Raw genomic sequence first — 25,498 nt, 5'->3', positions numbered from 1 at the left:
CAAAAAAAAAAAAAAAAAAATCATCAAATCCCTTTCATGAATATGGATGCCTGTCAGTTTAAAGTTTCAATTTTTGTCAAACTGTTTTTTAAACCTCATGCTGAAGTACTTGGCATTCTCAAATTACGTCCTGCATGCACTAATTTGCGATTTATTAATGCTCTTCTGATTTTCGCCCCCGACCGCTTGCCTGCACAGAGTCCATCGAGTTCTTGCACGACAGAATTTTACCAACGTGGGAGGAACAAAAATGTGCATCATCTGTGGAACCCGCTGATTATTTTTCATTTGACACTCAAAGGTCTGCTCAGCCGAGGGTGTGTGAGGGCGCTCAGCCGAGGGTGTGTGAGGACGCTCAGCCGAGGGTGTGTGAGGACGCTCAGCCGAGGGTGTGTGAGGACGCTCAGCCGAGGGTGTGTGAGGACGCTCAGCCGAGGGTGTGTGAGGGCGCTCAGCCGAGGGTGTGTGAGGGCGCTCAGCCGATGGTGTGTGAGGGCGCTCAGCCGATGGTGTGTGAGGACGCTCAGCCGAGGGTGTGTGAGGGCGCTCAGCCGAGGGTGTGTGAGGGCGCTCAGCCGAGGGTGTGTGAGGGCGCTCAGCCGAGGGTGTGTGAGGGCGCTCAGCCGATGGTGTGTGAGGGCGCTCAGCCGAGGGTGTGTGAGGGCGCTCAGCCGAGGGTGTGTGAGGACGCTCAGCCGAGGGTGTGTGAGGGCGCTCAGCCGAGGGTGTGTGAGGACGCTCAGCCGAGGGTGTGCGAGGGCGCTCAGCCGAGGGTGTGCGAGGGCGCTCAGCCGAGGGTGTGCGAGGGCGCTCAGCCGAGGGTGTGCGAGGGCGCTCAGCCGAGGGTGTGCGAGGGCGCTCAGCCGAGGGTGTGCGAGGGCGCTCAGCCGAGGGTGTGCGAGGGCGCTCAGCCAAGGGTGTGCGAGGACCCCGGTGCAGGAAGCTCTGCGATTGGCCCCTGAGGTGACATAACAGGTGTATTTATATTGCTCCGATCGGCCGAGCACAACCATGCCGAGAGATGGCTAGGCCAGGCAGGATTGCTCAACGACACAAGAAGAAGCAGCTCAGAGTTCACGTAATGAGCAGATAAACATCATCGTGTAACAATGCTTCCCTCTATTTATCGAATTTTGAGTTTCAAGGTTTTTCGTGTGAGTTGCCAAATCATACTTGTTAAAAAAATTTTTTGCCAAGACATTCCAGGCCGAGTTGGCACAAAATTTGCCCTTTTCCTTGAAGGGAAGACAATTAAAATGTCCCCTCTAATGATAGAAGGCACTGCAAATAGTGTGGGAGAGATTAACTTTTTCACGACGGTGGAAATCCAGTTTGACACATCTTATGACTGTTATTGAGCCTCTGTTGGAAGCGCAGATAACTTCGGTCGACCCAGAGGTTGTGTTCCCAGATCTGGGCCGCAACCTTGCACATGACCACTGCCTAATTGACACCTTTCCCTCTCGTTATTCTATTGAAATGCTGCTATAAAATGAAGATTGTTTGTTTGTTTGTTTGTTTTATTTACTTTTCAATTAGTTTAGTGAAGTTCACTTGTGTACATTTATTTAACCTTCAGTGTTTACACGAGTGCGGAAGTTTACTTCATTAACTGCAATAAAGTTTCAAAGTATTCTTTAGCTCAGTGTTGTTTTCATCTTGTACCTTAAAAGAGATTTACTTAACAAAAGCAGTTCGTGATTTGCTTATCCGCCCTCATCCTCCCCCCCCCCCCCCCCCACACCCCCCCTTAACCCTTTTGGCATTAATTTAATTGTCCCACTTCTTCGCTTATACAGCACCCAGTTGCTGATTGCATAATTTCTGGAGGCGCAGATTTTTCAGAGGAAGTAACAGTGGTCTATCATTCAAACAGATCGATTTGTTATAACTAGGATTATTTACAAAAAGTGAAATGGGGGCATGATATTCATGATGTACATTGATCATATTCTGTGTAATGGTTCGAGCAACCGTTCTGAGTCTGAGATCGGTGGTTCAAACCCGGCTGCTTCCTTGCTTGCCATTCAGCATTTACAAAGAGCGTCGCTGCTGCCAAAGCAGTTTCTTGGCAAAGTTTATGCTGAGTGGTTTGCCATTGCCGACCCAGAATTGTTGGTCCATATTCTATCATGTTTAGCGTCGAGCAAGGAAGCAGCACGTACCATTTTTAAAGTCTTTGGTATGACTCGGCCAGGGTTTTAACCACCGACCACCCAGACTCAGAGAAGCCCCATCTCCCAATGGTGAAGAATCACTTTAAAAAAAAAAAAAATTCTCATGTCCGAATCCATATTCAGATCTTCACCAAAATCTAATCGATTCGTCCTCGTCAGACAACCAACCGGTCCACCAAGTTTCGTCCAAATTCGCGCACAACTTTTTGAGGTATCCTGCTATGTATCGTTTTTGGACCTGTCTTCCAATGATGAAGAATCGCTTTAAAAATTCTAGTCGGCGGATCCGCATCTTCACAAATCTAATCATTTCGTCCTTGTCACATCCGCTACCTCTGTCAAATTTCGTCCGAATCCGTCCACAACTTTTTGACATATTTTGTTCACAAACAAACGGACAGACAGGGGTGAAAACATAACCTCCATCCACCTTTGGTGGCGGAGCTAAAAATGGAGAAATGTGCTCTTTGGTTGAGGGGAGTGTGTGCTGTGCTTTATTCACCAGCTCGGGTTTGACCTTTTGCATCACAAGATTAATCTTAACCAGAGTCCATATTGAACAAATATTTATACAAGGGGTATTCTGAATAACAGTTTCACGGGGTGGCTAAAAGCAATGCAAACGTTCAGGGTCTGCTTCAAGTAATCATTGGATTGGGCAGTTCCTCTTTCCACTTCATCAAAGCTAAGTTTTCCAGACTAGATCCGTCACATCTTTCTGTATTTGTTGTCCTTGTGTTGCTGTTTGTTTTAGTCTAATATTCCATGTCAAACCACACCTTGTGTGCAGTATTGTCAACCTGGAACCCAAGCCTAGTCTTGTGCTCGCCGGCTGCAAATTCCTTCCCTGCGTGACACTTCATTGGTTCCACTTTTCTCCCAATAATTGTCCTTTCAGCCTCAACTTTATCCTCTACGCTTCCAAAAAAAAGTTTCCCCAAAATATGAATTCAATCTGCCTGCACTTCCTGCACCTCATTTCTTATCCTGTCTTTTTTCTTAATATCTCCAAACTGAATCGTCATTTAATAAAAACACTTCTTTAAAAGCTTTAAAATACATTTTTAAATGCTTCACTTCGCTTATTTATCCAGCAGGAACACCCCCACATCAAAGGAAGGTGCTTCCTCATCTTCACAAGGATCAGTTTCTAAAGCTGTCTCTCAATATAAGCCATCAACCCTCCTCCCATACATATAGCACCACTTTCTTCCTGCCTTCAACATTCATTCTTTCCTGCCTCCCACGATGCCCATCTCCATATATCCAGATTGGGAATATTGAAAAGTCTAGTTTGCAGAGGTTGTCTGCTCACAACAATAAATTGCCCTTCATGTTTTTTAAGTGTCAACCCCCTCCATCTCAGTACCCTCCCACACATCTCCCACAAGCTCACATCCTTCCAACCCCTCCTCTATATGTGGCCCCCTCTTGAGCATCACTCCACTTCATGTCTCCTCTACACTCCTCACCCCCACCCCTCATCTCCCTCCTCGTGAGAAGACTGCCTCAATTCTGTTTGCTTCCAAATCTTGTCCCCAACCCCTCAATCTCTGTACGTAGACTGTATTTTGCACCTGAGATGGTGGGGATGTTTCTGGCAACCCTCGACTGATTCTACAACTGGACCAGACAGTATCGACCCAAGTGTCCTAAAAACCTGTTCTGCTGCTCTTGCATATCTTCTTTCTGCTCTATTCATGCTAGCACTCCCCTCGGTCCTCTTCCATCTGCTTACATGTGAGCCAACATCACCGCATTACACAACGAGAGCGGCACTCGGTAGAGTACATACCTCCACCAGGCTAAACAGTTTATGGTTTGTATCCCACTGATGGGCCGGATCTGGATTCAGACCTGAACCAAACTCGAATCAGCTTGTTCTCGTCACCTAACCAACTCATCCCCCAAGTTTAGTCATAAGTCGTCCACAACTTTAAAAAATGTTACGTATCGCTTTTAGCCCGATCTCTCAATGGTGAAGAATCACTTAAAAATTAAATAATTCCCGCACCCGAATCCATATTCAGATCTTCACCAAAATGGAATGAATTCGTCCTTGTCACACACCCAATCTGTCCACCATGTTTCATCCATAACTTTTTGAGATATTGTGCTATGTATCGGTTTTAGCCCTATCTCGCAATGGTGAAGAATCATTTTCAAAATTCTCCGATCTGGATTTGGTTCTTCACCAAAATCTAATAAATTCTTCCTTGTGACACGCAACCCGTCCACCAAGGTTCCTCCAAATCAGTCCATAATTTTTTGAGATATCCTACTATATATCGTTTTTGGCCCTGTTGTCTAATGGTGAAGAATTACTTTTAAAATTCTAGTAACCGGATCCTAATCCAGATCTTCACCAAAATCTAATCATTTCGTCCTTGTGTCATATGCTACCTCTCCGCCAAGTTTCGTCCGAATTCATCCACAGGTTTTTGAGGTATCTTGTTCACAGACAGACAGGTGAAACCAACCTCCATCCACCTTCCGTAGCGGAGGTAAAAAGGTGCACAAAGCCATCCCCTTAACTAACTACAGACCTATCGGCTTACTTCCAATCTTCAGCAACGTCATGGAATCCATCATCACAGTTATTACATCAAATCATTTTTTCTAACGGCCTCATCTCAGATCATCAATTTGGATTCAGACCAGGTCACTGCATCTTGGAAATACTGCTTCATTCTCTCAACAATGGATGGAGGCCTTCAATATCAGTCATGAGATCAGGGCCATCTCTCTAGACATATCTCGAGCTTTCAATGCAGTCTGGCACCGGGTCTTGTTCTCCAAGCTCTGCCTATGGTAGCCAAAGCAAAGTCCACTCATGGCTTACTCACTTGCTTTGCTCTCATAACCAATGCATGGCTCCTGACAGGATCTCTTCCTCTCCTCCATGTCAATGCTGGAGTGCCCCAAAGCAGTGTTGTAGGACACAAGTCATAATCTTCAACAATCTCTGGAACATCCTCTATCTCTTTGCTGATGACTCTACCCTCTGCCATGGCATTCCTAATCCTTCCGATGGGCAGGCACTAGCCTCTTCCCTCTCTTCAGACCTTAATAAAATCAAGCTGCTCAAACACTTCGCATATGTCTTATAACCTGGACTCACACTCACTTCCTCTCTCTGAAAGGACCGTCTGGGAAAACCCTCTTATCTACTCAACAATCCTCGAAGAAGTACAGTAACTCAAATTCCTGGGTTTCATGATCAGCCATGATCCTTCTTGGACAAACCACGTTTCAAAGTGGGTACCCCCCCCCCCCTGCCTGAGGAAAAGAGCACCTACCTTACATAAACACCAAAAAGTAATCTAAAAACAGACAAACTAAATAAAATACCGGTTTATTTATTTAACGGCTAGATTTTAACCTTTTGTTTACCGACTGGACTTGACCATCCCATCCACGATCAATTACTAAAGGAAAACCTGCTCGGTGAAGACTCTTCAAAACCAGCCGTTCAGACTTTTCAGTCCATGCAGGTGGTTAACACAGAATTTGCGACAAATTACATAACCGCTGCATTGCAAGGATGAGATACGGTGGATTCCAACCTCCTCATACGTCTTCTGTTGGTAAATGAAGGGGGTAAGGCCATAAAGTCTTCGTACCAAACAAACCCTTCTGTGAATTATCAAATACCATTGTGTTGACCATATAATCCTTGGAGGCAGACATCTTTTTGTTATTTTTTGCCAGATATGCCACAGTGAGCTCAATCCTTTCTGCCAGTACGCGTGATCCTTGTGGCCGACGTCGAGTAGCGCTGCCACCCTCACGATTCGAATGGCCATCACTCGAGCCTTCGGCACCGCTGTTCGAAGATCATTCGCCGGCGGGTTGGGCTTCAAGCTGGTTGCTGGGAGGCGATATGCCCGAGTTGGCCGCGGGTGCCTGCGGACAACAAAAGAACACGGTTCTCTCTCTGGCGCTGATAAAGAAACACAAACAGGATATTTGAAACCTCGATGGCTTTCCATCCAGGAAATTGTAGTTATTCCTCCATCAAAATACTACCACCACATTGATTTGTTAAGCTTTTTTGGTGCTAATTTAATATCAAATAACTTGTTGTTGTTGTTTTGTTTTTTGTATACAAGATCGAGGCTCGTGAAAGCGCGAACATTAATCACACAAAACGTCAAACCGACACATAAAACACAAAATAAGGGGAGCTGTAGACAAGATGGGGAGAGAGGGGGAAGGACACAAACACAACATTTGAGAGCAGGGACATCGGGAGATCTGTGGGAGGGAGAGGGCTTGGGGGGAGGAGGCGTGGGAAGGGGTTGGGGGGTGGGAGAAGTATAAAACACAAGGACACTGCAAGGACTTCCAGGAAAGAAGTTGGTATTTCAAAAAAGTGGATCTGGGATGAATTAGCTAGAAAAGATCAAGGTTTTGGATGGGGGAAGATAAGAGATGGTGGTGAACAGCTGTTTTAAAGACCTGGAGGGAGGAGTGGGATTTTTGGGAGTGAGGGAGTTTGTTCCAGAGGCGGGAGAAAAGAGGAATGAAAGAGTGAAGGTGAGCAGAGAGCCGAGATTTCGGAAGTTTAACCATCAGAGGGTTGCTGGCAGATCTTGTGCGACCTGTAGGAATATTTGGGGGACAGAGCACAGAGAGAACTTAGTTCTGTAAAGACGTTTCAAGTGATGGAAATGAATGTAGAAGGAAGTAGAAGACGGGGAAGACCGAGAAAGACTTGGCTAAAGATGGTGGAAGAAGAAATGCGGGCAAGGGGGTTAACAAGGAGAGATGCAGAAAATAGGGCAAAATGGAGAAGATTGTCATGGGGACCGCAAGGCTAACCCCCAATCTAGCAGGGAAAATGGCCTTTAAAATGCATGTTGTTGTTGTTGTTTTGTTGTTGTTGTTGTAAAGAGGTTTCAAACAATTATGCCAAGAGTTTTTGTTTTTTTACTCTAACTACACATGAAGTGTGTGGAAGTGGAATACCTCAGTCTCTGCGTTTAGCTCGTCGTGCCGGCGCAACACTTTGCGAAGCTGCATGAAAACTGAAGTGAAAGAAACCCAGACTGAGGAACTGCTCTGCCATGCCGGTTGTGATGGGTCGTTATGCTCCAACTGCTGTAAATCTTGGGGGACATGCAGCGGGCAGCGCTCAAGTGCTCCTCCTTCGTCCCTCACCACCGTCTGGATGGTGGCGATGGGAGCACCCGGTGGGTCCGGCTGCGTCACGATGGTTTTCCCACCTGCAGATTTCAAGTCGTCGATACTCATGCTGGTATCAACTCCAGGCGATTGACCAAAAAGATAAATAATTAAAACTTTTACCAATTAATCCACAGAAAATGTGTTATCTCACCTGCTATTTTCTCAGGGCCTAACAACCACTGAATTCCAACGAAGATCAGCAAGGTTCCCAGGGAGATTAGGCCGATAACTTGAAATGCCACCACGGCAGCTGCAAGTAGAGATTGACATCTCACAAATATATCGTAAAAAAAAAAAAAAAAAAAAAACACAGGGATCTTTTACATCCACAACATAAATGCAGAAAGGACAGCCGCTTGATGCAAGATGGACGAGGGACCGGTGCAGTCCCCTCTTGCTGGGATTGTACCAGAAAGGTGGTTTTCAAATCAGCCTGATCAGATCCCTTGGAGGATTGAACCCAGACCAGATAGCTAAATAGCAAGCAAGCTATTCTCACAACCTGGTGCTCTGCCGAAGGTCTCTGCTGTGCCTGCATGTCTTGTATTCCATGTGGTATACTAGATTTTGAAGGTTCATTTGCGAAGCATTGAGCAAGTGTGAGGGGAAAAACCAACCGGGGGAGAGAAAAGAGCAGGTTTATACTGGCAATCAGTCACCATTAACCCATTAGACAAGGCCATGATTTGTGAACTTTGGAAAGATGAAGTGGCTGTGGGCGAGGCTTCGCTGACGAGTCATCACATCAAGAGGACTTCATCATGAGGTTAATCCAATTATTGATAGTCTTTCAATCCACTTGATCTTCAGGTTGATGTGTAAACGAACAAGCATTCTGAGTATTGCGCTGCAATACATGTCCCCTACCGGCAGTCTGTCGTCCGGTAAACCGTTGGGGAAATTACCAAAGTTCAAAGTGCCATAACTTTGTCAAAAATGATCGAAACGTCGTGAAGTTCGAACTTGATCTGTAACTTATCATGAGGAAACCATGTGCCAAGTTTGAAATCATTAGCATTAAGAGTTTAGAAAAAAAAGTCCGGAAAGCTGTTCTTTGCGTGACGGACTGACAGACTGACAGACGGAGGGACGGTACACCGGAGGGGACTAATAAAGACCCTGGCCAAAAACTCATTCTGGCTCAGCCATACCTCCTCCCGACGACCTCAAATGTTACGCTACATATTGCACAAGGAACTTCGATGCAGGAGTAGTGGAGCAACTTAGCATAACAATTGTGCATTTTGTGAGGAAAGCACCAAATTTGGCACACTAGTAGACTATCATATTATGAAAAGATCTGGATATTGGGCCATCTCAGATTCGGAGATTTGATTTTTGCAAGATTTCGATTCGATTGGGATCAAAGAGAACACCTTCTTCGTCTTCTGTACAGTGAAGTTGCCAGCCCTGAATTCTCTGGCTACATCTGGGTGCTTCATTGGGAGTGCAGCCGTGTCCCTCAGGTGAACAGGGACCCACCTGGCATAGTGTGTGTGGTCTAAGGCATGGAACCATGGGACCAGTTCCGTCAGGGCATCAAGGTACATCGTGAATGAAGCCTGCCGCAGAGAACGCACGTAGACCAGTACCAACATCTCTAGTTCCAGCACAGTTGCCCAGTACTGAAAGTTGGGAATGTCTTATCCTCTCTGGTGACACCAGTCTTCGAACTCAGGCAGGTCTTCTGCATCATCAGCATATATCATACAGTGGCGTTCATACGCACGGTGTTGCAGGATGTGCAGTGCCGCTGCAGTGATTTGATGAGCTCTTCTTGTGCGGGTGACGTGGGCAGCTCGCAGGAAGGAGTCAGCCATCCCTGGCGTTGCAATCTCAGTTTGCAAATCTGCAAAATCTGCAAATCTTGATCTGATCTGCAACTGATCCCATTAACTGCAGACCTATCAGCTTACTTTCAATCATCAGCAAGGCCATGGAATCCACCATCGCAGTTGATAAGAAATTCCTCCTTTTCTCCAACAGCCTCATCTCAGATCATCAATTTGGTTTCACACCAGGTCACACCACCTTGGACATGCTGCTGCTACTCTCCAAACAATGGATGGAGGCCCTCAATGTCAGACACGACATCAGGGCCATCTCTCTGGACATATATCGTGCTTTTTATACAGTCTGGCATCCTGCCTCGCTCTCCAAACTCTCTGCCTATGGTAGTCAAGGCCAACTCCACACATGGATTACTGGCTTTCTCTACGATGGCTCTCAACAGAATCCTTTCATCTCCTCTCCCTTTCAAGACTGGAGTGCCTCAAGGCAGTGTTCTGTGCCCAGTCCTATTCCTGATCTTCATCAATGATCTCTCTGACCCTGGAAAAACCTCTATCTATTTGATGATGACTCCACCCACTGCTGTAGCATTCCTTATCCTCCAGATGTGCAAGCAGCAGCCACTTCACTCTTCAGACCTTGAAAAAATAAAATCACAAGCTGGCCAAACACTTAGAATATGTCCTTCAAGAACTCGATCCTAACAATTCTCACACTCTCACTATCTCTCTCCAAAAAGACCATCTGGCAAACCCTCCTGTCTACTTTCTTAACAATCCTTTTTTTTTTCTTTTTTTTTTGTTGTTGTATACTGAATCGAGGCTCGTGAAAGAGCTGACATTTACTTCACAAACAAATCAACCAGACAAACAAAATATATAAAAAGAGGGAGCGGAAGACAAGAGAAGGGGAAGCACACAAACACTTGGGAGCACACAACATTTAAGAGCAGGGAGATGTGTGGGAGGGAGAGGGCTTTGGGGGAGGAGGCATGGGAAGAGGGGGGGGGGGGGGGGGGAGAAGTATAAAACACAAGGACACCAAGGACTTCCAGGACAGAAGTTGGGATTTCAAAAAAGTGGAATTGGGGTGAAATTAGCGGGGATAGAAAAGATTAAGGTTTTGGATGGGGGAGATAAGACATGGTGGTGAACAGCCGTTTTAAAGACCTGGAGGGAGGAGTGGCATTGAAGAGAGTGAGGGAGTTTGTTCCAGAGGTGGGAGAAAAGAGGAATGAAGGAGTGAAGGTGAGCAGAGAGTCTTGATTTTGGCAGTTTAACCATAAGAGGGTTGCAGGCAGATCATGTGCGACCTGTAGGAATATTTGCGGGACAGAGCCCAGAGAGAGCTGGGGGGGCAAGGCCAGAGAGGAGTCGGTAGAAGACGGAAAGACCACCAACCTGCCTGCGGTGAGTGAGTGAGAGGCCCTTGGAGTTAGCTTCATCGCGGGAGATTCCAATGATTCTGAATGCTTTGGTTTCAACAGCGTGAAGACGAGCTAGGTGTGAGGCAGGAGCACCAGCCCAGAGGGGAGAGCAGTATTCCATTGAGCTGCGGATGAAAGCCTTGTATGTGGTGAGGAGCTCAGGTGTGCCAAGGAAGGACTTCGCACGACGGAGGATGCCCAGTCGGCGACTGGCTTTGGAGGCCAGATTTGAAATGTGGTTTTCCCAGGAAAGATCATGGCAGATAGTGAGACCCAAAAGCTTGAGTGACAGAACTTCTTGGAGAGGATTATTCAGAAAGTGGATGGGAGGGTTGTCCAGTCGGTCTTTTCGGAGAGACATCGTAAGAGTGTGAGATTTGTCAGGATTGAAAGACATGTTCCACTTGTTTGCCCAGTCTGTGATTTTGTCCAGGTCTGCAGAGAGTGAGGAGGCTGCAGATTGCCGATCTGAGGGATGAAGAATGGAGCGACAGAGAGTAGAGTCATCAGCAAAGAGATAGAGAGGATTTTCAAGAGAGTCAGAGAGATCATTGAAGAAGACCAGAAAAAGCACAGCGCCCAGAACACTGCCTTGGGGAACTCCAGCCTGCACAGGAAGAGGAGATGAGAGAAACCCATTCAGGGCCACACGTTGACTACGACTAGAGAGGAAGTCCGCCAGCCATGCGTGGAGATTTCCATGGATACCAAAAGAGGAGAGTTTGGTGAGCAGAGCGGGGTGCCAGACCGTATCGAAGGCACATGATATGTCAAGGGAGACAGCTCTAATTTCCTGTTTGGCATTGAGGACCTCCATCCATTGTTGAGAAAGCAGAAGCAGCATGTCCAGAGTAGAGTGACCAGGTCTGAAACCAAATTGATGATCAGAGATCAAGCCATTAGAGAAGAGGAAAGATTTCATATCTGAAGCAATGATGGATTCCATGACTTTGCTGATAATTGGGAGAAGGCTGATTGGTCTGTCGTTGCTGGGATCTGTTTTTGCACCTTTTTGTGCAAAGCGGTGATGTTGGCAGATTTCCAAGCAGATGGCAGATGACCTTGAGCAAAGGAGAGGGTGAAGAGAACAGAGAGAGGGAGTGAAAGAGTGGAAGAACAGGATTTTAGGACCCGTGGGCTGATGCCGTCAGGTCCAGTTGCAGAATCAGAGTCGAGGGTTGACAAACTTTTCCACCTTGTCAGGAGGAAAGGACACAGAGTCCAGGAGCAGCTGGGTACGACTGGGTACGGTGGGTACAGAGAGGGATGGGTTTGGGACACAAGATTTAGAGGCAAACACAGAGTAGGCATTCAGCTTTTTCATGTGCGGAGTCAGCCGTGTGGCCGTTTGAGGTGAGGGAGGGGATGGAGGGGGAACAAACACCAGAAACAGATTTTACCAGATGCCACCAGGATTTGGAAGAGGGAGACAGATAAGAGAGTTCTGTCCTGAGAACGGAGAGATATTGTTTCCTGGCTCTCCTGAGGGTGGACACACACTAGTTTCAGGCTTTGTGAAAGGAAATGAGATTTCCTTCCGTTGGATTTGCTTTCCAGGAGACGAAAGCAAGTTGTTTCTGGGCAATAGCCTCACCACAAGATTCTGTGTACCATGTACACGATGCTCTTGAGAAACCATGCTCCTGAGTACCATGCTTGAGTACCATGAACCATTGTACCATGCTCTTGAGAAAGTTCAGTCATTCAAACGCCTGGGTCTCACTATCATCCATAATCTCTCTTGGGAAAACCACATTTCAAAGTTGGCTTCCAAAGCCATCCACTGAATGAGCATCATCCGTCGTACAAAGTTATTGGCACACCTGAACACCGATCCCCCTACAAGGCCTTCATCCACAGCTTGGTGGTGTACTGTTCTCCCCTCTGGGCTGGCTTCCCTGCCTCACATCTTGCTCAGAATGATGCCATGGAAACCAAGGCCTTTAAGATTATTGCAATCTCCCATGATGAAGCCGAGTCCATGGGCTGAGCATTTTCCCATCGCAGACAGGTCGGTGGTCTCTCTGTCTTCCACCGCCTGCTTTTTCCTGACTTTATATCCCAGGTTTCTGCAGGGCTCACACGGTCCACAATCAACCCCCTTCTGGTGAAACTACCTAAATCCAGGTTCACTGCTCACCTCCGCTTCTTTGGTCCTCTTTTTTCCCCACCGGTGGCATCAACTTCCACATCCTCTTCACTCTCATTCTTCCCTCCCGGTCTTCAAGACAGCTGTTCACCACCATCTCAGATCATCCCCAATCCAAAACTATGATCTGTTCTACCCTTTTTAGCCCCCTCCCCCTTCCAATTTTCCAGTTTGCCCTCCGTGGAGTTTCCTCTGCATCCATATTGTCCACCCATGCATGCACGTTGTGTCGTGTTTTTATCTGTTACGTCCTGATACTTTCAGTGCACTAGCTTTTCCAAGAGCCTCAACTATGTATACAAAATACAGACTTGGCATTTAATATGGAATTTTTTTTTTTCTTGACTTGGGTTTACTTTCTGAACTCGGTATATCAATCTGGTGAGTTTCTTTTATGCTTCGGTGATTTCTTTGTTAAAAGAACCATGTCACTGATTGTCTGTCGCAGCAACAAGTCAATAACAGGATTATATCACAGGTGGCATGACAAAATGTACGGACAGGTATATTTGACGATTGGCTTCACAATCGGGTATATAAGGGTTGTTGCGTTCTGTATTCGTGGAAAACAACTGCTGCACATCTACAAAAGTTATTGCCGCTTCCCCTGGAGATTGTCCGTCAACTCGACAATGCTGTTTGTCATTTAGTGGTGGCTTTACGAAATTCCGGCATGAAACAGCGTGCTATTGCTTGGCAGTATGGCATCACTCAAGGTCAGGTGTCAAATATCCTGAAACGAAATGCTCAGAAGGGTGTCCCTACTCCAATACCGAAGCCAGGACGTCCCCGCAGAACCACAAGGAGGGATGATCGCCAGCTGCATCGGTTAGTCCGCAATGGCCGTACCAAGTCAGCTAATCGGCTTAGGGCTGAGTGGCAGCAACTGACAAATGTGCCTGTATCGAGAAGGCTAGTCAACCAACGACTGGTTTCCAGCAGGCTATCGTGCCAGGCGTCCCCTGAGAAAGCAACGTCTGACCAGACAACACCGCCAGCGCCGATTGCAGTGGGCCAGAGAGCACCGTCAATGGCAGCCAGGACACTGGAATCACGTGATCTTCAGTGACGAGTCTAGATTTCTGGTCTATCGTCAAGATGGCCACGTCCGAGTGCGCAGACAAGTGCATGAAGCCTACAACGAAGATTGTATAGTGCCAAGAGTCCAAGCTGGAGGTGGTGGGGTGACCGTTTGGGCTGCTTTTCATGCAGGGGGCAAAACTGACCTGGTTGTTCGGAATGGAAACCTGAACCAGTTCAAGCACAGGGCCATTCTGGAAGAAACATTGCTTCCATTTGTTCGTGCAGCCTTTCGAGGAAACTTTGTCTTCCAAGATGACAATGCACGGCCTCATCGTGCTCGCATGATCCAACACTTTCTTGCTGACCGTGGTGTAGAGCATATGGAATGGCCTGCCATGTCCCCGGATATGAATCCGATCGAGAACTTGTGGGCAGAATTAACGCGTCAAATCGACAACTTGGACCAGCAGCCTGCATCTGTGCGTGAATTGCAGCAGGCTATTGTAACTGCATGGCAAGCGATTCCTGTCCAAACCTTGGCAAATCTCGTGAACAGCATGCCTCAACGTGTACGTGCTCTCCTGAATGCTCGTGGGGGTTACACGAAGTACTGAACTGTAATTTTACTGTCCGTAATCCCAGTCGTAATTGAACTTTTGTTTTTGTTAAAAAAAATAATTGGCTAATGTGCAAAATAAAGAGATACTTCTGGAAAACGCACAGAAGTTTAACACAGTACTGTCCGTGAATTGAGTTCAATATCAGTTTATATCACTTTCAAGGATCAATTTATTTGCTTCAAAATGTCAAATGTGGTTTTTGTTTCTTTTAAAGGTCACATTAACAAAAGCTAGAATAATTTCCACATAATTCCAATGAACTTTTGGTTCTAAGTCATCTTGAAAAGTAAGTTCACCCCCACAAAAAAAATATTCCATATTAAATGCCAAGTCTGTATAATTGCAATTATTTTAAGGGACCGAGCCCCATGGACCTGAAGCCGAAAAAACATGAAAGGTTATTGATGAAACTCCAAAGGTTTTGTAAACCAAAGAAAGTCATGAAGAAGCATGTCGCTGTGACAATGGCTGGGGCAAAAAGCCAGTAACAAAGTGGGGAAAAGGGGTACAAACTCACAGAATGCATGAACTACTAATCCACCAATCACGGCACCACAACCTCGGCCTAAGCCGAGGTGAAGACCCTGCAAGATTCCCTGAGCCGACGTGCGCAGTGGGGGTGGCACAGCCGCAGTCAGGTACGAGATACAAGAGGCCCAAATTGCAGCATGTGTCATGCCTGGGGGTGAAAGGTGTGGAAGAGGGAAGGGTGAGGCATACCATAATTTATTCATTTGTACAATCTGTCCCCATCTCAGGTTTATAACAATCCAAAAATTAGTTGTTTTTTTCATAATTACAAGTTTTATGTTACTGCTTACCAAAGAGACAAACCAACTAAGAGAGCAAAGTAACCATAAAGAAAGCCTAAATGACATTGTCATAACTAGAACAGCACTCGGTAGAGCACCTGCCTCCACCAGGCTGAACAGTTTACAATTTGTATCCCAATGATAGGCCGGATCTGGATCTGGAGCTGAACCAAAATATAATCGGCTTGTTCTCGTCATCTAGCCAACTCATCCACCTAGTTTTGTCATCACCCATCCACAACGTTTTGAAATATGCTGTATGTAGTTTTTGGCCCCATCTCTTAATTATGAAGAATCACTCAAATATTTTTTAAAAATTTATCTGATCCAGCTCAGGATCTTCACCAAAATCGAATCAATTCGTCACGCACCCAACCTGTCCACCAAGTTTCGTTTGAATCCGCCCACAACCTTTCGAGATATCGTGCTCAAAAGAGAAACAGACAGATAAACAGGGATGAAAACAACCTCCATCAACCTTCGTTTTTAAAGTCTTTGGTAAGACTCGACCATGGTCAGGGTCAAACCGCCGACCTCCCAGACCCAAAGCGGATGCTGGATCCATTATGCAACCAAGTCTGGAAAGTGAGGTATGACTTGAGCTAAACCCCAAAACTGAATTTTTAACTTGTGCCATCTTGGAATGGTCGTCGTACTGTACATGCCAGCACAGTTAACAACAGCGATGGTTTTGTTAAAAAATATATATATATATATTTGCAGACATTATCCAACCTCTCATAAAAAAATGTTGCTCTTATTGGCATCTTCTCATGTGCCCTCCTAGTGGAGGCTGAAGTGCTTGGTGTCCAGTCATTTCAGTAGTCAATAGCAACAACTTCTCTGAATGTCCAGAATATCCGAGACTTCTTGGAGGCCTGTCTTCTCCTCTCCCGTCCGGTCCTTTCAATCCTCCAGCCCTTCCAGGACAAACAGGTATATCCAACAACCAGTACATGTCAACCATCCAAAATCCCGGCTTCAGGTTCATCTGCACTCCTTTGTCCCCATTCCATAGGCAGGAGAAAAAGCCCTTCTATGTTATCCAATCCAACTCTTCGCTCCAGCGATTCAAGAACAGAGCTCAACCCCATCTGAGTTTACCTCTCATTCCAAATCATAATCACTTACAGTACACATAATTCCTTTTTTTGGGATCCCATTTGGTCACATTCCCAACGTTTCAATTCTCCCCACATTGTAATCCTTGTATGCTCCTTCATGAGCCTGGACTCTCAAGTATATATTTTAGGATTTGCAAGGATTCCAAATATGTATAAACTCGACCCAAACTATACACCTGCTGCCCTGGGATTTCACTTAAAGGGTGGAAATTCAAGATCCCACGGTCTTAAAAAGTAGGTGAACTATGACCAGAACCTTCAACAAATTCCAACCACTTCAAGTCGAACGTCAGACCTGGCCAACTGGTTCTTGAATGACTATGGCCACAAGCATTCCCCAGCTGACCCCGAGAAAGTTGGAATCATTGGGGCCATTGTACATTGGGGTACAATCAGTTGGAATCCCAGTGCTAATAAAGTATTAGTAGAGTAGTAGTAGTACAGTAGTTCCAAATACAAAATAATAAACACTGGAAAGAATAATCGTTCTCTGGAACTATTTATAAACATGAAAATCAAATATTTAAGTCATATCACAAATGTCATTTGAGTGTCCAGTCACCCTTTTCCCCCCCAACGCCCCCCCCCCACCCCCCCCCGCCCCCAATCCCCTCTACCGTTCAAAGTTAATCGCCTATCCTCGAAGTGTGTTTACCTATTGTGCAATCAAAACCTTACCACAAGCGTTTAAACATCAAACTAGATGGTATTCATAGAATACTTACCCTGTGCAGTCAACTTGGTGCGAACCAACTCTTCTGTTTTTGAACGTTTTTTTTTTCTTTGATCCAATATGGCTGCCAGACCACGTGAGCGACGACATCATAAATATCATAAAATGTATATATTCTCTAATATAATTGTTGCATAGATCATGCTCAATAAATTTCAAACTGATCAGACTAAGCGTTCGTCCCTGTCAAATTATGTCACAATTATGGCACCAATGACGTCATTGTTAACAACACCTATTCCCCATTTGGAGTTCTTTACGTTCTTAAACTCATCAGATGGTGGGAATGAGGCACGTTTCAATTTTTTTTCCCATATGATGCAGGAGCTAACAGAGATTTGTATTACATCTCGAGTACAAAAGGTTTGAGAGCTAAACTCATCAGAGGGATGGGGAACTCCGAATGACCATTCTTAAGTTTTCCAATTGGTGCATTAAGTATGGGGTGCTGCTTGAAGTACCCCCCAAAGTCAGTTTAAATTACATTTTTGAGTACATCGATCAAACTGGTGCCAACAGTTTCATTTTGGCACTGATTACAGATGTGCCATTCTTAAGTGACGAATTTGGTGCAAAACGCATTTAAGAACGGCCTAAAGGGGGCGATACTTTCACATTTAAATCACACTTTGAGTACATTAATGAAACTGTGGAAATTTTCTTTAGACCTTCCTGATGAAGGATCAGTAGTTCTTAAGTGTCGAATTTGGTGCAAAACCCATTTAAGAAGCGGTCAAATATCAACTATGGCCAAATTCCTGTTAAGAAGGAAGTAGGATTGGCCTACCAAGGCACCAACATTAGCTACAGGTAACTATTAGATAACAGAAGATGATAAATCACTGGTTGGCCTAGATGACTCATTATAATATAGATATACACTGCTGGCTTAGAATGCAAGGATGGGCTACTGCAGTGTGTTATGCATGTACACTAGCTGTGCAGTATAGTTGGTGCTGTGATTCCCATTTCATCATTCCGAATTTTCTTCAAAATACTACATGAAGTAGTCACAAATATCATGCAACTGAGAGGTGAGTTTTATCTAGAGTTACAGTAGCTATCATATTCAGATAACATATATTAAGGGGCCCTAAGCCAATAACTTATTGTGGCCTGTGGTTAAATCAATGAATTGTCCACGATGAGTAGTTTTGTATATCCCATAGTTTGGGCCTACAATTCGTAAATCCCTGGCCCACTCTTGCCTGCATCGCCACGCACTGAAGTACCAGTTGTTTAAGATGACTGTGTTCACTTTCTTTATATTCACTCATGTAATGTAAATCTTTCGTACCGGTAATCCAAGAAATGATGTCAGCGAACAACACTAGTTATTGAGGATATATTTATGTCAATCATCATATGTGTGCGTTATCCTTGGGCGTCTCTCACCCCATTTTCTGTAATTTCACAATTAACACCAGTATTGATAAATACTGGTAATACTGGTATGTAATCTCAATTTTTATGGATCTTATAAGATGTTTTATGAAGTGCATTTTTGCCCCTATAGAACTTTCCCATGCTTACGAAATCCATTTTCATTTCAGGTCATCGGCCTGCAAAACAGATATGGAGTCATCTGATCCTTCCAACAATGATGTTCCTGCACCCAGGCGTTGTATTCTCCACATTGCCGGGAAGCCCTCAGAGAAGAAACGACATTGTGATGTTTTGCCCTTCAATGAGAAAAACTGGAGTACTGTGCAAGCTGCAGCTGAGAAGAGGCGTGCAAAACCCCAATTTCTGAAATCGGTTTATTATGACTTGGTTGTCAGCTTGCCTCAGAGCCCAGATGAGAATGATGGGTATCATGTATCATACTACCAGAAATTCACAGCCGTTACATCCACAACATCAACTCCTGGAGACGGACCATCTGACGCTAGTGAAAGGAATTTGCCACATTTACGTTCTAACGCAAGGGCAGATGACGATGCTGAACCCTCCTCATCTGGAATACTTCCTGCAACTTGCCTTTTCTGTAATTCAAAGAGGAAGAAGAAGAAAGGCGGGACTATTGAACTTTTAGGATCGTGTGAAACATTAGAGGCAGGACAGAAGATTCAAGAGGCCGCTGAACTACTTCAGGATGAAGCTATCCTTTCGAAGGTCACTGGTGTAGACCTGGTGGCAAAAGAAGCTAAATATCATCATACATGCAAGAGCGCATTCGTACTTGCAGCCAGTAGAACTTCTAATACTGATCAGAAAACTGATGACATTCCACAGAAAAAGACAATTGCTGTTAGAAATATCCATGAATATGTTGAGAAGTCTGTAATTGCTGACAAACGTGCAGAACTGTTGACATCTGTGTATGAACGTTATTTGGACCTTTGTTCATCTGCTGATGAGTCTCCTATGCATAGGCACAGTCTGATGCGAAACATAACAAATAGATTTGGGTCCAAAATCAAGGTGCAGAGTCCAGCAGGTAAGAAATTGGGTAGTATTCTTTACAATGCAGTAATTGCTGATGATTTCGTACGTGTGGCTTATGAATACGCAGAGTCCGAGGAACGACTCCTCAACCAAGCAGCTCTAATCTTGCGAAAGCAGCTGTTAAATGCTCCAAAAAAAGATGTACCAGAGAATCCAACATTGAATGACGTCAGAGACGGAGACACAATTGTACCCCAACCCGTGATGAACTTCTTCAAAGTTCTGTACACAGGCAACATATCTGACCAATGTGGAACGTGGATTAAACGTCGCATTGATTCCACAAGTCAGGATGCATTGTTTGTTGTCCAAAGAGGCCACGCAAAACCAGCAAAACATGTCACTGGGTATGGCTATAAAATCTATCATTGGTAGCAAGAAGCTTGTTCAAGTTCTGAATAGGTTTGGTCATTGTCTCAACTATTCTTGCTTGGAGGAACTCGAAACAGCAACCGCTGAAGCCATCCAAGAGAGAAAAGATGCTTGCCCTGAGAACACTTTCCCAGGCCTTCCAACCGGACTCGCCTTTGACAATTTTGATGAAATGACCCAAACGTTGTCGGGGAGCAACACACTGCATGATACGATGGGAATTCTGTATCAAAACTTGCCAGGTGATCGTACCAGCATTCAACAGATTAATGAAAGTACAACACCAGTTAGAAAGGCAATACCAGAAGCAAAGAAAGCTGTCAAGAAGAAGACGTCTCTCACTGTCGCTGACACTCTTCTTGCGCCCTATTTTGGTGTCCCCAAAATGACAGTCTTCAGCGACAAAAACACATCCGTATTTAACCTACCTGACGCGGCAATTAGGGCAAGACATCTTGACCTCGTATGGATGATGAGCCACGCATTTGAGACTGATGTTCTTCCCATGTGGGTTGGCTTCAATGCCATCTTCTACAAGGATGAGCTACCAAAACAGGAAGTGAGATACATGCCAAACCTTAAGGAGCCCATCACCAGCTTGTCGGTAGTGCGACAAACCCTTCAGACAACCCAGAAGTGTGCTGAAGAATGCAATCAAGATTATGGACTGGTTACTTATGACCTTAATGCAGCGAAACCAGCTATGCAGATCCAGGCTAGAGAATCTCCAACATTTGACAACATATTCATCATGATGGGTGCTTTCCATATAGAAATGGCATTCTTCAAGGCAATTGGAAAGCTCATAGCAGAATCAGGAGGACCGGACATGCTTACAAAGACTGGAGTCCTTGCCCCAGGTTCGTTGAATGGGTTCCTCACGGGAAAACACTTCAACCGATGCAAGAGGCTCCATCCTCTACTTGCCCTTGCCTTTCAAAGTCTGCATTTCAAGGCATTTCTACAGACATGTGATTTCAAAGAAGAGCTTCACACCCTGATATCTACAGTGAAAACCAATACCAATACAGGAGAACATGGGCTTGACATGGTGATCAGTACAGATCTTTTTGAGAATTTTGCTAAAGAGTATTCTGAATTCACCGATGCAACACTATCAGGAGCTCATGGATACACTGCCCAGTTCTGGATGATGTATGTGGAGTACATAAACGTATTTCACCGACTTGAAAGAGCAACAACACAACAACAACATGCATTTTAAAGGCCATTTTCCCTGCTAGAGCGGGGGTTAGCCTTGCGGTCCCCATGACAATCTTCTCCATTTTGCCCTATTTTCTGCATCTCTCCTTGTTAACCCCCTTGCCCGCATTTCTTCTTCCACCATCTTTAGCCAAGTCTTTCTCGGTCTTCCCCGTCTTCTACTTCCTTCTACATTCATTTCCATCACTCTTCTCAACCAGTCACTTTCATCCTTCCTCAACACATGACCAAACCATCTCAACCTGTTCCTCTTCACAGCATCAATCACAGGCTCTATTCCCATCATCTTTCGCAATTTATCATTTGTCTTCCTCTCTCTCAACGATACTCCGCACATCCGTCGAACCATTCGCATTTCCACCCTTTCCAACCTTCGTTGCTGCTCTACGTTCATTACCCATGTCTCGCTCCCATAAATCATAACACTTCTCACACATGCAGCATACACCTTTCCCTTCAGCTTCAACGACACTCCCCTCATCATCAGCACGCCACTCAATTCCCGAAACTTCTTCCATGCACATCTCACTCGAGCAACCGTTGCCGAGTCTGATCCACCTTCTCCATTCAGCATGTCTCCGAGGTAGCAAAATGTTTTCACACCTTCCAGCTTCACGCCATCTCGAAGATCCAACTCAACATTTCCTCCATCTGCAGCTCCCTCTGTGCACACCTTACATTTGAATGTAGCTGCCACACTGGTTAATGACCCTCTCAGACCACTACATTTTTGATGAACCCACTCAGCGCACATTGTACACTGAATGGAGTTCACTCCGACACCCTTCCTACACACAGCACAGGGCCACTTCCCAGTTCTTTCCACCTCACCATCACCTTCGTCTTTCCGATATTCACCTTCAGACCTTTTGTCTCCATACATTCCTTCCACGTGTTCATCTTTTCCTTCAGTCCATCCATACTTTCCGCAATCAACACCAGATCATCTGCATACAACAACTCCCACGGTAAACCCTCCTTTACGTTCTGAGCCAGCACCTCCATCACAGCTACAAATAGTAGTGGACTTAGTACCGACCCCTGATGCACTCCCACCTTCACCTCAAACTCACCACTGTTCCCGTCCTTCGTCCTTACAGCTGTGCGTGCTCTTTTGTACATTGCCATCACTACTCTGATCAACCATTCCTCCACTCCTAACTTCCTCAATGCCCATGTCAATACTTTGCGTGGAACCTGATCGAATGCTTTCTCCAGATCAACAAACCCAATAAACAACTTCTTCCTCTTCTCCATGTACTTCTCCTGCAACTGCCTCACAATGAAAAGCGCGTCTGTCGTTCCTCTTCCTGGCATAAATCCAAACTGCATTTCATCGATCTTCACTTTCTACCTTATCCTCCTCTCCAACACCCTTTCCAATACCTTCATTCCATGCTCCAATAACTTTATCGCTCGGTACGAGCCACACTCCAGAGGGTCACCTTTCCCCTTGTATAGAGGGACGAGGGTACTCAGTTCCCAATCCACTGGAATGCGGCCTTCTTTCACCACCAGATTACAGATCTCTGTCATTCTCTTCACACCCCAACTTCCTGCTGCCTTCAACATATCTCCCACAACTCCCGTCGGCCCTCCCGCTTTTCTACCCTTCATTGCTTTTATCGCTTCCTCAACTTCCTTCTCAGTTATCTTCTCTGCCGGTCCTAAAACTGGGTTACTCTCTATGTTGCCATCCCATTCATTCTCTGTATTCAACAGCATTTCCATACATCTTTTCCATCTTCCTTTAATTCCATCTGGGTCGACAACGATTTGTCCCACTTCATCCTTCAAGCAGCTCACCCCCATCACATCACACCTCTCTTTCGCTATCTGCTTTGCAATCCTGAATACCGCTCTCTGACCCTCTTCCGAATCCAAGCGTTCTCCGAACATTTTCCTACATGCCTCCTGCGCCTTTGCTACCTCTTTCTTTGCAGCCTTCCTGGCTGCCTTATAACTTTCATGCTCTGCTGTTTCTGCTCCCGTACCCCTCGCCTTCTGCCACTCCTTGAACTTCTTCCTCTTCTCGTCAATCGTCTTTCCAACTTCATCATCCCACCACCATGTTTCCGAGTGCCTTGGTGGTCCTTTTGTCCATCCACATACCTCACCAACGGCTCCCAACAGACTAGCTTTCATTGACATCCAACCACTTTCAAGCTCAACCACATCATCCTCGACCCTACTCAGCCTCTCTTTTAATGCCTCCCTTACTGTCACCTCTTTCAACCTCCACACCTTCATTCTCGGTTGGTACTTCACCCGCCGAGCTCTCCTCGCACCTTTCACCCTTACGTCGCAGACAACCAAGTGGTGCTGTGAAACAGCCTCCTCCCCCGGGATCACCTTTGTGTCTCGGAGGTGCCCCCTATCTCGCCTACGCACCATCAGGTAGTCAACGGTTGTCGTCGACCCACCTGACGTGTATGTAACAAGCTTATTATCCTCTTTCTGGAACTGAGTATTACAAATCAACAAATCAGCTCCATCAGCAAACTCCAAAATCCTTTCACCTTCTCCATTTCTCACACCATATCCGTAACCCCCATGAACTCCTTCAAAACCATCCATACTCCTTCCCACATGTCCATTTAGGTCTCCTCCTACCACAACAACTTCCTCATCTTTCACGTTTTCCATCAGCTTCTCTATCGCACACCAGAACTTGTCCTTCTCTTCATCGCTCCGACCAACCTGCGGAGCATATCCCGAGATGACGTTCACCAAGAGCTTTCCAATCATCATTTTCACCATCATCAACCTATCACTCACTCTAGTCACACTCACCACACTGTCTACAAACTCCTCAGAAAACAGGACACCAACACCATTCACGCCCTCCAGGCACCCTTGCCACACAAACTTGTATTTCTGTCCCTGCCTACCCTTCACCATTCTCACACCACTTCCCTTCCATCTCGTCTCTTGCACACAACATATGTCCACTCTTCTTCTGACCAATACTTCCACCACTTCTCCTGATCTCCCTGTCATTGTCCCTACATTCCATATCCCAAACCTCAGAAACCGATCTCCACTTCGGGCTGTACCCTGCCCACATGTAGTTGTAATTGTCATGGTTCTCTTTTTGAGGCAATGTTTTTTTTATGGCCGGATGCCCTTCCTGACGCCAACCCACTTAGTCGCCTCCTACGACACGCAGGGATACGGCGTACCTATTCTTATCCAGGGTACACACTGGGAAACGTTTAAAACATGGAAATCCTGGGGGGGGGGGGGGGGGGGGGGGGATCACCGCTGCGGTTTAAACATATTTAAAGAAATATTTCAACAAAACCATGAAAACAATCTGGGAAAAGTCTCTAAGTGAGAACGTGGATTTGAGAAAGCAGGAGCAGAGGTGAAAGAACAAACGAGAATATAGGGGGCGGGGCACAAGTCGAGACGAGGAGGCCGCACGAGACACCAGGCCGCACGAGGCGCGGACAAAGAAACGACTAATTACACACAAATTTGCAACAACTACAAAACCAAAACCAAATAGAAACACACAATAACACATACACAACAAAATACGCAGCGGAAATTTGACAAAGAAACGAACGGGAAAACACTCAAACTTTGATGCCGTGGAGAGATCAAAGCAAGCCCCGTCGCTCGAGGGACCGGAAGCGGAACTCCGTATGATGGAAGCGGAACTCCGAAGAGCAATCCGTACAAATAACATTGAACTCTTTGTCTTCACACTCACACCGATCATTGACTTGTTCTTTGCCACAGCCCATATCAACTATTCGCGCTGGTTAACAAAATACCAACTGGACTTGTTGAATATTAATGACACGCATCCCGGCCTTAGAGAGATACTTAACCAGGGTGCATTCACAGTGCGAAGGACAGAACATGATTTCAGCAGAATTCCCGTTGATTTGACATTGGAGCAGACCATCAATGCTGACGCCGCATCTCGACTGACAGGAATCACCTCCTTCACTAATGACTACTCCGCTCGCCTCAGATGGATGGTAACAAAGGCTGCCCGGGCATCGTTCATTAGTCTGCTGCAAGAGATGACAGGATTGATCAGCAAAGAAGATGTCACTGCAGAACTCAGGCCAAGACGAATTCAACGTGACAATGAGGATCTTCAGAAAATCACCAAACAAATCTTGGACAAGAACAATCCATTTGAAACCCATAATGCTTCAGAGGTATTGTACAATATAAGCACAGGAAAAGGTACCGATGAAGAAATCCACGAAAGCCTCCTCAATGTACCAACCAAAGGAAAAGCCAGACACAAGGAATTCATCGAGTCTTGCGAGAATGATCCAAACAGGTTTGAAAGCCCAATAAAGAAGAAAAAGCTGAAAACCTTTGAAGATGGATGTGCAACCAATCGTCGGATCAAGAACACGAAAATTGCTGCCCTTAAAGGATCA

The 25,498-nt window shown here is 45.6% G+C and overlaps 2 protein-coding genes across 6 annotated transcripts in view; one reads left to right on the top strand and one right to left on the bottom strand.

Annotated features, from left to right (window-relative positions):
* LOC137429859 (uncharacterized) overlaps positions 1–1,640 on the top strand; it is a 57,714-nt gene extending 56,074 nt beyond the window's left edge. For all 4 annotated transcript variants that reach the window (XM_068120169.2, XM_068120172.2, XM_068120171.2 and 1 more), the window contains one exon: positions 199–1,640. In XM_068120169.2, coding sequence (XP_067976270.2) covers positions 199–962 — 764 coding nt within the window. In that variant the 3' untranslated portion in view covers positions 963–1,640. The remainder of the gene's footprint in view (positions 1–198) is intronic.
* A 3,720-nt stretch (positions 1,641–5,360) lies between these two features.
* The window catches only part of MFSD6 (major facilitator superfamily domain containing 6), a 56,143-nt gene continuing 36,005 nt past the window's right edge, over positions 5,361–25,498 (bottom strand). For both annotated transcript variants that reach the window (XM_068120198.2, XM_068120197.2), the window contains exons 5-8: positions 14,894–15,055; positions 7,519–7,617; positions 7,149–7,405; positions 5,361–6,083 (exon numbers count right to left, since the gene is read on the bottom strand). In XM_068120198.2, the coding sequence (XP_067976299.2) occupies positions 6,015–6,083; positions 7,149–7,405; positions 7,519–7,617; positions 14,894–15,055 (587 nt within the window). In that variant the 3' untranslated portion in view covers positions 5,361–6,014. The remainder of the gene's footprint in view (positions 6,084–7,148; positions 7,406–7,518; positions 7,618–14,893; positions 15,056–25,498) is intronic.

This window comes from Myxine glutinosa, chromosome 6, assembly GCF_964187855.1.
Source record: "Myxine glutinosa chromosome 6, kmMyxGlut1.1, whole genome shotgun sequence".
NCBI lineage: Eukaryota > Metazoa > Chordata > Myxini > Myxiniformes > Myxinidae > Myxine > Myxine glutinosa.
The sequence above is the reverse complement of the archived record's forward strand: the minus strand, read 5'-3'. Positions and strand labels throughout refer to the sequence as shown.